Consider the following 15,883-nt stretch of genomic DNA (forward strand, 5'->3'; position numbering starts at 1 on the left):
CGTCACACGAGCACAAACAAGCAAACAAGGGCACAAAGTAAGAAAACAGTACACCAATCACAACTAAACAGAGAAAACAAGCTTGAAAAACTAATCTACACTTTAAAACAAACACGTGGATATAAAGAACGCGAAAAACGGAGTTAAGATGCAAAAGATATGATTAAAACAAGATCCAGGGGCTTTTCTGCGAGAAAAACAAAACTTCTAGGGTCGAACTGCGAAAAACCGAGGGCTTGTACATGATTATGCCTATAAACCGAAGGTTTAACCCACAAAAATGCAACTTAGGATGGCTGGTTGATTTAGAGAAACTCAGGGTCTAAACCAAAAGAAAACAGGACCAAAACACAATTATTTTTGAACTAGATTGGACTGCGGGTTGATTTGCGGAAAAGGCGAGCGCTTCAGTGCAAAAGAGGTGCCGCGCGACGCGATTGGGTACACGATCCGGTTGACTCGCTGCGGGCCGTCGGATTTGGATCCAACAGTCTCGGTCGTAGACGACACCCAAGCGGCGGCGGACCAGGCGGTGGGCGGCGACGAGCGGCGGCGGTTCGCTGGAATTGGCCGATACGGCGCTCCGGGGCTCGGTTTCGCGCGCGGAAAACACCAGAAGCATGAGAAAAGCAAGGCGATCCCTTTTCGGCGGTTCACGGTGATCGAGGCTCACCGGAAGGCGGTGCTTGGTGGCGGAGAGAGGGTGGCGGCACTTGCTGGGGTTTCAGGGGCGCTGTTGCGGGGTGCTCGAGGTGGGGGGAGGGCGGCTTATATAGGGGCGGAGTCGGGGCGCGGTCGGAGTGGAGTCCTGGCCGGAGGACGGGGATGATGGGTAGGTCCCACCCGTCAGACCTGCGGAAGGAGGCCGGTGCCGCTGGGCAGGCCGACGGAGTGGGCCGAGCGAGCGACATGGGCTGGCGAAGGGAAAAAGGGAAAGCGGTAGCTTCGCGGGCTGGAGGAAAAGGCGGAGCGGGCCAGGGGAGCTAGCGGCGCTGGGCTGCAGGGAAATAGGATCCGGGTTGAAAGAGAAAGGAGGAGGAGAAGGATGCAGCCCAGGAGGAGGAAGAGAAAAGAGGAAAAGAAAGATTTTTAAAATTGAAATTGAATTTGAGATTCAATTTTGATTCAAACACAAGCAATCAAAATAAATGCACCAGCATGCAATGCACAAAGAACTCCTATGAAGGTTTAATTTAATTTAGAGAAAATAAAATTAAATGCCTAGAAATTTAAATGACATCCTAATTGAGTAAATTTTAGTGTATTTAAATTCTTTAAAAAATTTGGGTGTTACAGGGCACCAGATGATCCGATGCGTATCTCAAGTGACCATCGGATCATCCAATGCTCACATATTTTACTAGCCGTTGTAGCGAAGGCTCTTTGAGGTCCATGGGCTATTTATGCCCCCTCCAGTCGCCCATTCAGAGTTGCTGGATTGTCCATACATCGATTGAAGACCAAGGCCCATCAAGAACACATCCATGCCACCAAAAGTGCAAAAGCGATAATACAAGGCTTAGCACGAGCTAAGAGATTGATTAGCTCTAGGATAGGCCTAGAGAGAGTAGTGCAAGGTGTTGCTACCTTGTGATTGGTTCAAGGAGTGATTCACTATTGTAAGCTTGGGGCGCCGGCGTCTTGGGGTCTTGGTGGCTCTCAGGCAAGTCTTCGACACCCCAGCTCGGTGTGGAGCAGCGTCGACAGCCGGATGCGGGGGACAAGAAGACTCCTTCCTTCGTGGAGCAGCTCCATGGTGGAGATGACGTCAAGGTGACCGAAGGGGGGTAGTAGTGAGCCTTGCGTTTGTGGATAGCTTGTCATCCGGCTTGGCTAGAGCCTTTGTAGCGAGCCCAAGACCTTGACCGGGAGAGACTTGGTGAGCAGGAGCATGTCCTTGGTGGAGCTCCAACGCATGGACTAGGGGTGGTATTTGGCTACCGATACCATGTGATAAATCATCGTGCTGGGTTTGCATCTTTCCTAACCCACTCCTTTACATTTCCGCAGTACATTCTCGGAACTTGAGTGCCTTTAGTTACTTTCCAGAGTAGTACCTTGTTAGGATTGGCTCTAGGTTGCAAAACTCTTTGTGGGTGGGAAGTTTCACTAGATCAACCATAGATGCACATGTAGATAGCATGATCTAGTTTAGGTTTGGAAGCAAGTAGTGGAAGTCATAGGCCAAGGATTTTAAGCTAGCCTAATTCACCCCTCCCCTTCTTATGGTACGAGCATCGATTCCTTTCAATTTGCTTTAGCACCATGAAGGCAATAGTCATCCATCTGCACCATGATCATAGAGCAATGCAAAACCACGAGAGAAACGAAACGGCTGCTCTTCCTTCATTTTATTCCAATTAGTATGGACGTGGAGGTTACAGGACACACCATGCTAGCTGTAGCGCCGGCAACAGGGAAACAAACCCAAGAAAGCAATGCGGACATTTTATTCTACTTTTTTATGCAGAATATATGGAGGCACCAGCCAGCCCAGCAACAACGACAATGGCGGCTACTTGGTATACTCGATGGCCCAGAAGTTGGCGTAGATGTAGGTGGACTTGACGCTGGTAAACCCGGCGCCCTTGGCGAGCTCCACAAACTCCCTCTCGTACCTCTCCTTGCCGTCGGGGCTGTACGCGAGCAGGCACACGTCGACGCCGATCAACCCCTGCGCGCTGTTTGTGGCATCCGGGTTCACCGGCAGGATGCACTCGACACTGATGAGCTTGCCGTGCGGAGGCAGCGCCTCGTAGCAGTTCTTGAGCAGCTTGGCGCAGTGGTTGTCGCCCCAGCAATTGAGGATCCACTTCATGAGGATGGCGTCGCCGGAGGGCACCTTCTCAAACATGTCGCCTCCCACGTGCTGCACCTGCACGTCGGGGTAGGCCGGCGCCTCGGAGATGACGTGGGGAAGGTCGAAGTTGATCCCTTGAATGGTCGGGTACCTGGAGGTGATGGCATGGATGGTGGAGCCGAGGCCGCCGCCAACGTCGACGAGGGTGCGGACGCCGTCGAAGCCCGTGTAGAGCTCCAAGAGCTTCTTGGTGAGGATGACGGAATGCTGCTTCATGGCCTCATTGAAGACCCCGTTGAAGCGTGCGTCAGTACCGGCGTAGTCGAACCAGGAAGGCGTCCCAAACGCCCTGTTGAATGGGCTGCCACCCTCAAGGACCGCGTCCGTCATGTAGCTCCAGGCGTGCATGAAGAGCTTGTCGTTGGCGAGGAGGTGGAACGGAGCCATGGAGACACCATCCTCGTTGGGGGTGAGCCACTTGCACACTGGCGCGGCGCTGTACTGGCGGCACAGGCTGCCATCCTCGGCCTCCTCCACCACGCAGGACACAACTTTGTAGGACGCCAGAAGTCGCAGCAAGCGATCCACCATGGACGGCGCGGCGGGGTTGGCCTTGGAAGGCAGCTTCGCGGCCACCTCCTTGGGAGTGAGAGCCTTCCCGCTGGCGCCCACAAGGGTCTCGAGCAGGCCCAGCTCAATGGCAGTTCTTAGCGTCATCGGCAGGATGGCCGACGACACTAGCTGCAGAGCGTGCATGCATGTCTCCTCGTCGGCTATGGCCATGTCCGCGGCGGAACCCATCTACCTCCCGGGATTGGAGCTCAACTAACTGATGAAGGTGTGTGTAGCTTGTTGTTGTGATTGCTGGTGGCTGAATGATCGATGAGGCGAAAGGGGCCGTTTATATAGAGCTTCGAGCTAGGCTTTGTTCACCAACCTGAAAATCATGCATTCTTTGACAAGTATGGGATTGCTTGTATGGTGTGACGTGACCTGTGAGAGCTAGCAGCTAGCGTGGTAGTGATTGTGTACCCCATGCAAAACCTCCCTCCTAATAAGATCGTGATGCACGAGGCTGAATACTATATTGTTTTGTCTGCAGTCTAATCGATTTGGAATCCGCAAATATAATCAATTCACGACACTGGAGATGGTCGGCGCACGAGGAGTGGCAGTCCTATTGAAACTTTCAGAGAAGCACCTTGTGCCCTTTGAGAATCTGTTTTGCATTAGATCAAGGTTGAGATGGTTTCTTTAACCCTTGAGATTCAGCGCGAGGGTCCACGTGCGTGATGGACATGGCTTCGCTACTGCACAACTATTTTTCAAGAATCAAGATATTCTGCATGGGATGTCCTGCGTCTCTGGTGTCGGTGCAATCTTTCTCCTGTTGAACACATACACTAGCGTCTGATGCCAGAGTGAGGTGGATTGGGTGGATCAAGGCTACGGCGTAGGACATTATCATGGCTCGGGCGGCCGGAGCAAGAACACGAGCTGGCCGATCGTAGAGGGAAGACGCAAGTGGCACTTGCAGAATCTACGTGGCTCCCCTTGGTCATTCTTTGTCTCACCCTATGGGTATCGTGGAGGCACGGCGCCAGGCTGGCGGCACGGTGTAGCCTCAATTCAGGACTTTCCTAGCCAGGGCGTGGCCGAGGGCGATTGGTTGCTCAACCTGATGAGAACTTGGGTGGGTGCTCCTACATGGGAGAGAATAGGGTGACGGATGAGAATGCAGATGAGGGACGGGGCTCAGATGAGGGGTGGGTTGGAGACATGTTTTCACTGTTGAACTCTTAGCGTCAAGATGAGAGGTGAGATGAGATACCGGTAGGACCTGCTCTTACCATGGCACTTCAGCAACCCCACCCCAACCCCGCGCGCAAGTCAAAATTTGAGGACCATCTGTACAATACGTGTGCAAACAAAACCATAATTTTACTAGTATTGAGGGATTTTAGTTATTTCTTCTAAAAAATCTCTTGGGAAATCGTATTTTTGTAGTACAACATATATAGAAAATTAGTATTACTCACAAATAAACTGCCCTTTTCTTTAGTATTCTTGGTTTTTGTTATTATTTTATTTAATCTTAAGATTTATATATGCATAAAAAAGTAATTTAGTATCTTCAAATATGGAAACGTGGTCTTAGGAATAGGGCTCATATTTTATTCTTGAGCATGCCTAGTGGAAAAATACTATCTAAAAAACTGCAAAGAAATTTCATCATACGGAAATGTCTGAGATTGTGAACGGAAGCAATTTCATCTGTCTGCAACCCTGCATAGCATGTGACAGCCCGGGCTGCGTGCCAAGAAACACCCAGAGCTCCTGACACAACCGCGTGAGCACCTTCTCCGACATGCGCACATGAGGACCGCATGCACCCATATGCAAGGTTCACAAATACGTGCGTGCTTAAACTATATGCGCACGTTACAAACGATTGTAGAAAAAATGCGAGTCACCAGGAAGGTAGGTAGTAGAGCATGCCGTCAGTGTCTTTCCTGTGACCTGTGTTCGTGGTGCACATGGCAGAATGCACAGTCTATACATAGGAACCAGAAGTTGGCTTCGAAACCAAATCACTCATTAGTCCTTCAGTACTGCAGTGAACGCTATCTAGCTAGCTAATTTCCCCTTGAAATCAGTTTTCTTGCGTGGCCATGGGTAGCCTTCCACTTGAAGCTTGGACATGAGGCGGTGGTGTGCACTCTCGCTGCCGCGCGCGACCGTGCACTCAGCAAGCTCGGACATGAGGGCATCCTCAAGCTTGTCGTGTATGCCTCGGACCAGACCCACGCAACCTTCCAGAAGGGCGCGAGCATCGTCGGCATCCCTCCAGCAAACTTCCGCATCCTGCGGACTTCGGCAAACTCGGGATACGGCCTGACCGCCACCATCGTCCAAAGAGCAATCGAGGAAGACGTCGCCCGCGGGCTGGTTCCCCTTTACCTCTGCGCCACCGTCGGCACTACTGGTCTGGGGGCCATTGACCGAGTGCGCGAGCTCGGCCATGTTGCCCGGCGTTATGGTAATTCATTCAACCTCCCTCTCTTATACGCTAATCACCCATACGGTGACACTTACGTAGAAATGGAATGCGCTATGCGGTCACAAGTCACGATTCATGCTCACTTAACAATCAACAATCAGTTCCTATAACCATCTGACAAGAATACATGTTTTACAGGAACCTGGCTGCACATCGACGCAGCCTACGCCGGAAGCGCAGCCATTTGCCTGGAGTTCCAAGGTCACCTCGACGGCGCCGAGCTCGCGGACTCGGTGAGCATGAACCCACATAAGTGGTTCCTCACCAACATGGACTGCTGCTGCCTCTGGGTGGCGAACCCTAGCACCATGTCCGACGCACTGTCCACTGACCCGGAGTACCTCAAGAATGTCGGCACCGCGTCTAAGATGGCGGAAACGGTCGACTACAAGGACTGGCAGATCGCGCTGTCACGCCGCTTCCGTGCCATCAAACTCTGGGTGGTGCTACGGCGCTATGGAGCGGCGGGAATGCGCGCGCACATACGGAGGCACATCCAGATGGCAGAGTGGTTCGAGCACGTCGTGGCGGTGGACGAGCGGTTTGAGGTCGTGGTGCCAAGGAACTTCTCCTTGGTGTGCTTCCGCCTCCGCCCGCGGTTCATGGCGGATAAAGCTGTGGAGGCCCTGAACCGCGACCTCCTCGCAGCGGTGAATGCAAGCGGCCGGGCGTTCATGACGCACTTCGTCGTGGACGACAAGTTTGTGATCCGCCTAGCCGTGGGTGGGTCAATGACAGAGATGCGGCACGTCCGGGCCGCGTGGGAGCTTCTCAAGGAGAAGGCCAACGACTTGATCGCCACCGGTTGTTAGTTATTGCTCATTGCTAGTGCTATACCATGCATGGCCAGCAACAGAAGCTGAGCATTCTATTATTGCTTCCATTCGTAGTTAGAGCACACCATGAATGCAATAGTCAATCCATCTGAACCATGAACATTCACTATGACCATGTATGCGACACAATATACATAAGTGCTACTGCCGATATTGGATTCTATTTCTGGAGAAGCGGCTGCTTCTACGGAGCAGGCCGATTGAATTTTAAGTATGTTATGATACTTGTAAAAAATCGATGCTAGGCATGGATTCCTGGAAGGGGCCCGTCACAACTCACAATGGAAGGGACCCGTCATAACCAAGCTCGTTAATACAAAAGAAACGTCAGGCGAAACAAATGGACGCTAAGCCACACACCTGAACAAATTTTACCCGAAATTTGCAACACACGTCAAGAATGCTTATCACTCAACCGTCTCACATCTCTTTTGTTTAAGGAAACCAGGCTCGTTCCTACAAAATGAACAGCTCTTTTACGATCCACAATACTACTACTTAGTAGTATATAGTATATATATAAGATCTAACTGTTCATTATTATGGATAATTTAGTAATTATTACAATGTAAAAAGTCATATTTCAAATAGAATGGTCTTTTAAACTTTCTGCTAGTATCAAAAATAAAATTATAGTGGTGCCATTTGTGTTTTCATACCATGATACCCTTATACTACCTATACTACTCATGTATACTACCCATACCACAGGTGTAGGTTTCAGTAGTATGTAATTAATCTTGAGCGTCGGATATGTTTATACTAGTCATTTTCGAACACAAGTATAGTCTAGTGTTGTGTTTCGTAAAAGAGCTCATATAATATGTTATAAAACTTATTTGTGAAAGCTAAAGGCAGCAACTGGGGATAAATTCCAGAATAGGTAAGAACAGAAATTTAAAAGGGCAAAATTTGTTGATGCATGGAAATGCATAGAATACTTATTGGAGCCAAGGCTCTTTTAGGTCCATGGGCTATTTATGCCCTCTCCACTCGCCCATTCAGAGTTGCTGGAGTGTCCATACATCTATTGAAGACCAAAGCTCATCAAGTGACGAATGGAGAAACCACACATCCACTGTGATAATTTTAGAGCATCCAGGTGACGATATTCAATGCGCTCAAATGGTGGTATTCAACTTAGAAAAAATAGTAGCACCAGAAGATCTGAGAGTCATCGGAGCAACCATCGGAGCAATTGGTACAACTGAGAAGTCAACTTGAGTTGCAGCAAGCACCAAATGATCCGACGGGGTCGTTTTCACAAGCGTCGGAGCAATTCGCAAAGAAGACGTAGAAAGACCTATAGCACCAGATATTCCGATGACTAGAAGATGAAGGCATTGGACCAAGAATATTTACTTTGAAAACATCAAGAGAGTTTTTAGGAAAAACTCCTTCAGCACCGGATGATCCGACTATACGTCGGATGAATTTAGGCAGAGGTGCAACGGCTATATGCGTCAGCAGGGGGCATGTCACACCCGATTTTAAGGATAAAACCGAGTGCTTTCAATACATGTGCGCCAAGAACAAGTTACACACATGTACGACATAAGTGAATAACAAAGGCAGTGCCAAAGCGAATAAAGAGAGTATTAAACTTTATTACATGACCGAAAGTCTCAATAAAACACAAGCCTAACTTATTACGCAGCGGACTTTGAAGACGACGATGACACCACAGGCAGCTGACTGAAGAACCGTACGCCTAGAACTCCTCAAAGTCGTGCAGGTACTCCTCCAGATTATCTTGGTCTGAACAACGGTTTTGCAAGGGTGAGTACAATTATGGTTGGTACTCAACAAGTCGTGGGGAATAGTGTAGTGTAACGCCAACCAAGGTATGGCTAAGGCTAAACAACATAAGCTTTTAATTAGGTTGGTCAAATTTTATTAGCAATTAACTAAGTATAAGTTTATACCACCCCAAATTAAACATGAACATAAATAAAGTAAACAACATATGTGCGGTATGACAACAATTTAAGTCCATCTTTCGTTAGTATTATCATGTGAGGGTCCAGGCCACTCTTAATCGTGAGCACGGTTGATCGATCAGTTTTACACTCTACAGAGGTCGCACATCTTTACCCACAAGTCACGTAAAAGTTCAAAAGAACTTTGGACCCAACCATGCGGTGTTTGCAAGGCACCATACCACACTTCCAAGGTGTGATTGCATAGGGACGCTACGAGGCCTTTACAAAGATTCATTAGTCAGTGGTAACCCGCTAAGGTTTCGGTGTCTGGCGTGCACAACCTATCACAGGACAATGATGGAACGACTCAGTCCCCCCTCTTGCCTAATCACGAGTAAGATTACTCCAGACTAAGGTTTCTAATTATTTAGCCAAGACCAGAGCCAATTAGTCTTGTGGTAGCACTATTTTCCTGGGTGGCTGTCCATGTTCCGATTAAACGTTTGTGATCTTGTATTAATGAAAGGTATAACAGAAGTAAAGCAAGATTAATCATTGAGTTCAGTTAAACCAACTTATCCTAAGTAGGAACTAAGCATGAGCTACCCAACATAAAAGTAAACCCGGTTGGTCAAGGCAAAGGTAAATTCAATCTAGGCAAACCTTAATTGGGACCCATCAATTTAATCTTAACAAGGGCATAGCATAATTGTTGAGTATGAGAAAGTAAAAGTGTATAGGACTGAGAAGTAGTGATCAAGGACACGACTTGCCTTCTTGGCCTTGCTCTTGCTGTTCGTACTCGTCGAAGGCTTGATCTTCAAATCCCCCGAATTGCTGAACGTCTATACACATCACACGAGCACATACAAGCAAACAAGGGCACAAAGTAAGAAAACAGTACACCAATCACAACTAAACAGATAAAACAAGCTTGAAAAATTAATATACGCTTTAAACAAACACGTGGATTTAAAGAACGTGAAAAACGGAGTTAAGATGCAACAGATATGATTAAAACAAGATAAGAGGGCTTTTCTGTGAGAAAAACAAAACTTCTAGGGTCGAACTGCGGAAAACCGAGGGCTTATACGTGATTATGCCTAGAAACCGAAGGTTTAACACGCAAAAACACAACTTGGGATAGCGGGTTGTTTTTACAGAAACTCAGGGTCTAAACCGAAAGAAAACAGGACCAAAACAAAATTATTTTTCAACTAGATTGGACTGCGGGTTGATTTATGGAAAAGGCCAGGGCTTAAGTGCCAACAAGGTGCAGCGCGACGCGATTTACCGTTATGCGATCCGGTTGACTCGCTGCGGGCCGTCGGATTTGGATCTGACAGTCTCGGTCGTCGGCAACACCGAAGCGGCGGCGCACCAGTCAGCGGGCGGCTATGAGCGGCGGCGGTTCGTCGGAATTAGCCGATACGGCGCTCCGGGGCTCGGTTTCGCGCGCGGAAAACACAGGAAGCATGAGAAAAGAAAGGTGATCCCGTTTTGGTGGTTCACGATGAGCAAGGCTCACCGGAAGGCGGCGGCGGAGAGAGGGTGGCGGCGCTGGAGCTCTGGTGGCAGTGCTTGGTAGGGTTTCGGGGGCGCTATTGCGGCGTGCTCGAGGTCGCAGGGGGGGGGAGGGGGCAGCGGGGCGGCGGCTTATATAGGAGCGGAGTCCGCTGGCGGTCGGAGTGGAGTCCTAGCCGGATACGGCCGGAGGACGGGGATGAGGGATAGGTCCCAGCTGTTAGACATCTTTACCCACAACTCGCGTAAAAGTTCAAAAGAACTTTGGACCCAACCATGCGGTGTTTGCAAGGCACCATACCACACTTCCGAGGTGTGATTGCATAGGGACGCTACGAGGCCTTTACAAAGATTCATTAGTCAGTGGTAACCCGCTAAGGTTCGGTGTCTGGCATGCACAACCTATCACAGGACAATGATACAACGACTCAGTCCTCCCTCTTGCCTCATCACGAGTAAGGTTTCTAATTATTTAGCCAAGACCAGAGCCAATTAGTCTTGTGGTAGCACTGTTTTCCTGGGTGGCTCTCCATGTTCCGATTAAACGTTTGTGATCTTGTACTAATGAAAGGTATAACAGAAGTAAAGCAAGATTAATCATTGAGTTCAGTTAAACCAACTTATCCCAAGTAGGAACTAAGGATGATCTACCAAACATAAAAGTACACCCGGTTAGTCAAGGCATAGGTAAATTCAATCTAGGCAAACCTTAATTGGGACCCATCAATTTAATCTTAACAAGGGCATAGCATAATTGTTGAGTACGAGAAAGTAAAAGTGTATAGGACTGAGAAGTAGGGATCAAGGACACAACTTGCTTTCTTGGCCTTGCTCTTGCTGTTCGTACTGCTCGAAGGCTTGATCTTCAAATCCCCCAAATTGCTGAACGTCTATACGCATCACACGAGCACATACAAGCAAACAAGGGCACAAAGTAAGAAAACAGTACACCAATAACAACTAAACAGAGAAAACAAGCCTGAAACATTAATCTACACTTTAAAACAAACATGTGGATATAAAGAACGCGAAAAACGGAGTTAAGATGCAAAAGATATGATTAAAACAAGATCCAGGGGCTTTTTTGCGAGAAAAACAAAACTTCTAGGGTCGAACTCCGAAAAACCGAGGGCTTGTACATGATTATGCCTATAAACCGAAGGTTTAACACGGAAAAATGCAACTTAGGATGGCGGGTTGAATTAGAGAAACTCAGGGTCTAAACCGAAAGAAAGCAGGACCAAAACACAATTATTTTTGAACTAGATTGGACTGCAGGTTGATTTGCGGAAAAGGCGAGCGCTTCAGTGCAAAAGAGGCGCGGCGCGACACGATTGAGTACGCGATCCGGTTGACTCGCTGTGGGCTGTCGGATTTGGATCCGACGGTCTCGGTCGTCGATGACACCTAAGCGGCAGCGGACCAGGCGGCGGGCGGCGACGAGCGGCGGCGGTTTGCTGGAATTAGCCGATACGGCGCTCCGGGGCTCGATTTCGCGCGCGGAAAACACCGGAAGCATGAGAGAAGCAAGGCGATCCCTTTTCGGCGGTTCACGGTGATCGAGGCTCACTGGAAGGTGGTGCTTGGCGGCGGAGAGAGGGTGGCGGCACTTGCTGGGGTTTCGGGAGCGCTGTTGCGGGGTGCTTGAGGTGGGGGGGGGCGGCGGCTTATACAGGGGCGGAGTCCGGGCGCGGTCGGAGTGGAGTCCCGGCCGGAGCACGGGGATGACGGGTAGGTCCCACTCGTCAGACCTGCGGAAGGAGGCCGCTGCCGCTGGGCAGGCCGACGGAGTGGGCCGAGCGAGCGACATGGGCTGGCAAGGGAAAAAGGGAAAGCGGCAGCTTCGCGGGCCGAAGGAAAAGGCGGAGCGGGCCGGGGGAGGTAGCGGCGCTGTGCTGCAGGGAAATAGGATCCGGGCTGAAAGAGAAAGGAGGAGGAGAAGGATGCAGCCCAGGAGGACGAAGAGAAAAGAGGAAAAGAAAGATTTTTGAAATTGAAATTGAAATTGAGATTCAATTTTCATTCAAACACAAGCAATCAAAATAGATGCACCAGCATGCAATGCACAAAGAACTCCTATGATGGTTTAATTTAATTTAGAGAAAATAAAATTAAATGCCTAGAAATTTAAATGACATCCTAATTGAGCAAATTTTAGTGTATTTAAATTCTTTAAAAAATTTGGGTGTTACAGGGCACCAGATGATCCGACGCCTATCTCAAGTGACCATCGGATCATCCAATGCTTACATATTTTACTAGCCGTTGTAGCGAAGGCTCTTTGAGATCCATGGGCTATTTATGCCCTCTCCACTCGCCCATTCAGAGGTGCTGGATTGTCCATACATCGATTGAAGACCAAGGCCCATCAAGAACACATCCATGCCACCAAAAGTGCAAAAGCGATAATCCAAGGCTTAGCACGAGCTAAGAGATTGATTAGCTCTAGGATAGGCCTAGAGAGAGTAGTGCCAGGTGTTGCTACCTTGTGATTGGTTCAAGGAGTGATCCACTATTGTAAGCTTGGGGCGCCGGCACCTTGGGGTCTTGGTGGCTCTCCGGCAAGTCTTCAACACCCCAGCTCAGTGTGGAGCAGCGTCGACAGCCGGATGCGGGGGACAAGAAGACTCCTTCCTTCGTGGAGCAGCTCCATGGTGAAGACGACGTCAAGGTGACCGAAGGGGGGTAGTAGTGAGCATTGCATTTGTGGATAGCTTGTCATCCGGCTTGGCTAGAGCCTTTGTAGCGAGCCCAAGACCTTGACCGGGAGAGACTTGGTGAGTAGGAGCTTGTCCTTGGTGGAGCTCCAACGCATGGACTAGGGGTGGCATTTGGCTACCGATACCATGTGATAAATCATCGTGCTAGGTTTGCATCTTTTCTAACCCACTCCTTTACATTTCCGCACTACATTCTCGCAACTTGAGTGCCTTTAATTACTTTCCAGAGTAGTACCTTGTTAGGATTGGCTCTAGGTTGCAAAACTCTTTGTGGGTGGGAAGTTTCACTAGATCAACCATAGATGCACATGTAGATAGCATGATCTAGTTTAGGTTTGGAAGCAAGTAGTGGAAGTCATAGGCCAAGGATTTTAAGCTAGCCTAATTCACCCCTCCCCTTCTTATGGTACGAGCATCGATTCCTTTCAATTTGCTTTAGCACCATGAAGGCAATAGTCATCCATCTGCACCATGATCATAGAGCAATGCAAAACCACGAGAGAAACGAAACGGCTGCTCTTCCTTCATTTTATTCCAATTAATATGGACGTGGAGGTTACAGGACACACCATGCTAGCTGTGGCGCCGGCAACAGGGAAACAAACCCAAGAAAGCAATGCGGACATTTTATTCTACTTTTTTATGCAGAATATATGGAGGCACCAGCCAGCCCAGCAACAACGACAATGGCGGCTACTTGGTATACTCGATGGCCCAGAAGTTGGCGTAGATGTAGGTGGACTTGACGCTGGTAAACCCGGCGCCCTTGGCGAGCTCCACAAACTCCCTCTCGTACCTCTCCTTGCCGTCGGGGCTGTACGCGAGCAGGCACACGTCGACGCCGATCAACCCCTGCGCGCTGTTTGTGGCATCCGGGTTCACCGGCAGGATGCACTCGACACTGATGAGCTTGCCGTGCGGAGGCAGCGCCTCGTAGCAGTTCTTGAGCAGCTTGGCGCAGTGGTTGTCGCCCCAGCAATTGAGGATCCACTTCATGAGGATGGCGTCGCCGGAGGGCACCTTCTCAAACATGTCGCCTCCCACGTGCTGCACCTGCACGTCGGGGTAGGCCGGCGCCTCGGAGATGACGTGGGGAAGGTCGAAGTTGATCCCTTGAATGGTCGGGTACCTGGAGGTGATGGCATGGATGGTGGAGCCGAGGCCGCCGCCAACGTCGACGAGGGTGCGGACGCCGTCGAAGCCCGTGTAGAGCTCCAAGAGCTTCTTGGTGAGGATGACGGAATGCTGCTTCATGGCCTCATTGAAGACCCCGTTGAAGCGTGCGTCAGTACCGGCGTAGTCGAACCAGGAAGGCGTCCCAAACGCCCTGTTGAATGGGCTGCCACCCTCAAGGACCGCGTCCGTCATGTAGCTCCAGGCGTGCATGAAGAGCTTGTCGTTGGCGAGGAGGTGGAACGGAGCCATGGAGACACCATCCTCGTTGGGGGTGAGCCACTTGCACACTGGCGCGGCGCTGTACTGGCGGCACAGGCTGCCATCCTCGCCCTCCTCCACCACGCAGGACACAACTTTGTAGGACGCCAGAAGTCGCAGCAAGCGATCCACCATGGACGGCGCGGCGGGGTTGGCCTTGGAAGGCAGCTTCGCGGCCACCTCCTTGGGAGTGAGAGCCTTCCCGCTGGCGCCCACAAGGGTCTCGAGCAGGCCCAGCTCAATGGCAGTTCTTAGCGTCATGGGCAGGATGGCCGACGACACCAGCTGCAGAGCGTGCATGCATGTCTCCTCGTCGGCTATGGCCATCTGCGCGGCGGAACCCATCTACCTCCCGGGATTGGAGCTCAACTAACTGATGAAGGTGTGTGTACCTTGTTGTTGTGATTGCTGGTGGCTGAATGATCGATGAGGCGAAAGGGGCCGTTTATATAGAGCTTCGAGCTAGGCTTTGTTCACCAACCTGAAAATCATGCATTCTTTGACAAGTATGGGATTGCTTGTATGGTGTGAGAGCTAGCAGCTAGCGTGGCAGTGATTGTTTATTATATTTCTTATTACCCCATGCAAAACCTCCCTCCTAATAAGATCGTGATGCACGAGGCTGAATACTATATTGTTTTGTCTGCAGTCTAATCGATTTGGAATCTGCAAATATGATCGGCGCACGAAATGCCACCGGGACACAACGAGGAGTGGCAGTCCTATTGAAACTTTCAGAGAAGCACCTTGTGCCCTTTGAGAATCTGTTTTGCATTAGATCAAGGTTGAGATGGTTTCACGTGCGTGATGGACATGGCTTCGCTACTGCACAACTGTTTTTCAAGAATCAAGATATTCTGCATGGGATGTCCTGCGTCTCTGGTGTCGGTGCAATCTTTCTCCTGTTGAACACGTACACTAGCGTCTGATGCCAGAGTGAGGTGGATCGGGTGGATCAAGGCTACGGCGTAGCACATTATCAAGGCTCGGGCGGCCAGAGCAAGAACACGAGCTGGCCGACCGTAGAGGGAAGACGCAACCGGCACTCGCAGAATCTACGTGGCTCCCCTTGGTCGTTCTTTGTCTCACCCTATGGGTATCGTGGAGGCACGGCGCCAGGCTGGCGGCACGGTGTAGCCTCAATTCAGAACTTTCCTAGCCAGGGCGTGGCCGAGGGCGATTGGTTGCTCAACCTGATGAGAACTTGGGTGGGTGCTCCTGCATGGGAGAGAATAGGGTGACGGATGAGAATGCAGATGAGGGACGGGGCTCAGACGAGGGGTGGGTTGGAGACATGTTTTCACTGTTGAACTCTTAGCGTCAAGATGAGAGGTGAGATGAGATACCGGTAGGACCTGCTCTTACCATGGCACTTCAGCAACCCCACCCCAACCCCGCGCGCAAGTCAAAATTTGAGGACCATCTGTACAATACGTGTGCAAACAAAACCATAATTTTACTAGTATTGAGGGATTTTAGTTATTTCTTCTAAAAAATCTCTTGGGAATCGAAATCGTATTTTTGTAGTACAACATATATAGAAAATAAGTATTGTTCACAAATAAACTGCCCTATACTTGGTTTTT

At 49.8% G+C, this 15,883-nt stretch overlaps 3 protein-coding genes across 3 annotated transcripts; 1 reads left to right on the top strand and 2 right to left on the bottom strand.

The window, feature by feature from the left end:
* Positions 1–2,323: 2,323 nt before the first annotated feature.
* LOC117833693 (tricetin 3',4',5'-O-trimethyltransferase-like) lies at positions 2,324–3,776 on the bottom strand. Its single transcript, XM_072295796.1, has one exon. The coding sequence runs from the start codon at positions 3,599–3,601 to the stop codon at positions 2,516–2,518; it is 1,086 nt and encodes a 361-aa protein (XP_072151897.1). The 5' UTR covers positions 3,602–3,776; the 3' UTR covers positions 2,324–2,515.
* A 1,224-nt stretch (positions 3,777–5,000) lies between these two features.
* Positions 5,001–6,864, top strand: LOC140223593 (phenylacetaldehyde synthase-like). The gene has a single exon (XM_072295616.1). It carries the CDS (start codon positions 6,101–6,103, stop codon positions 6,671–6,673), a length of 573 nt encoding a protein of 190 aa, XP_072151717.1. The 5' UTR covers positions 5,001–6,100; the 3' UTR covers positions 6,674–6,864.
* Positions 6,865–13,471: 6,607 nt separating this feature from the next.
* Positions 13,472–14,728, bottom strand: LOC140223694 (tricetin 3',4',5'-O-trimethyltransferase-like). Its single transcript, XM_072295808.1, has one exon. The coding sequence runs from the start codon at positions 14,640–14,642 to the stop codon at positions 13,557–13,559; it is 1,086 nt and encodes a 361-aa protein (XP_072151909.1). The 5' UTR covers positions 14,643–14,728; the 3' UTR covers positions 13,472–13,556.
* Positions 14,729–15,883: the final 1,155 nt, after the last annotated feature.

Source organism: Setaria viridis, chromosome 8 (genome assembly GCF_005286985.2).
Source record: "Setaria viridis chromosome 8, Setaria_viridis_v4.0, whole genome shotgun sequence".
Lineage (NCBI taxonomy): Eukaryota > Viridiplantae > Streptophyta > Magnoliopsida > Poales > Poaceae > Setaria > Setaria viridis.

Excerpts from the sequence above, each read along its gene's own strand:
- LOC140223593 (XM_072295616.1), top strand. The coding sequence starts at position 6,101 with ATGAACCCACATAAGTGGTTCCTCACCAACATGGACTGCTGCTGCCTC.
- LOC140223694 (XM_072295808.1), bottom strand. The coding sequence starts at position 14,642 with ATGGGTTCCGCCGCGCAGATGGCCATAGCCGACGAGGAGACATGCATG.
- LOC117833693 (XM_072295796.1), bottom strand. The coding sequence starts at position 3,601 with ATGGGTTCCGCCGCGGACATGGCCATAGCCGACGAGGAGACATGCATG.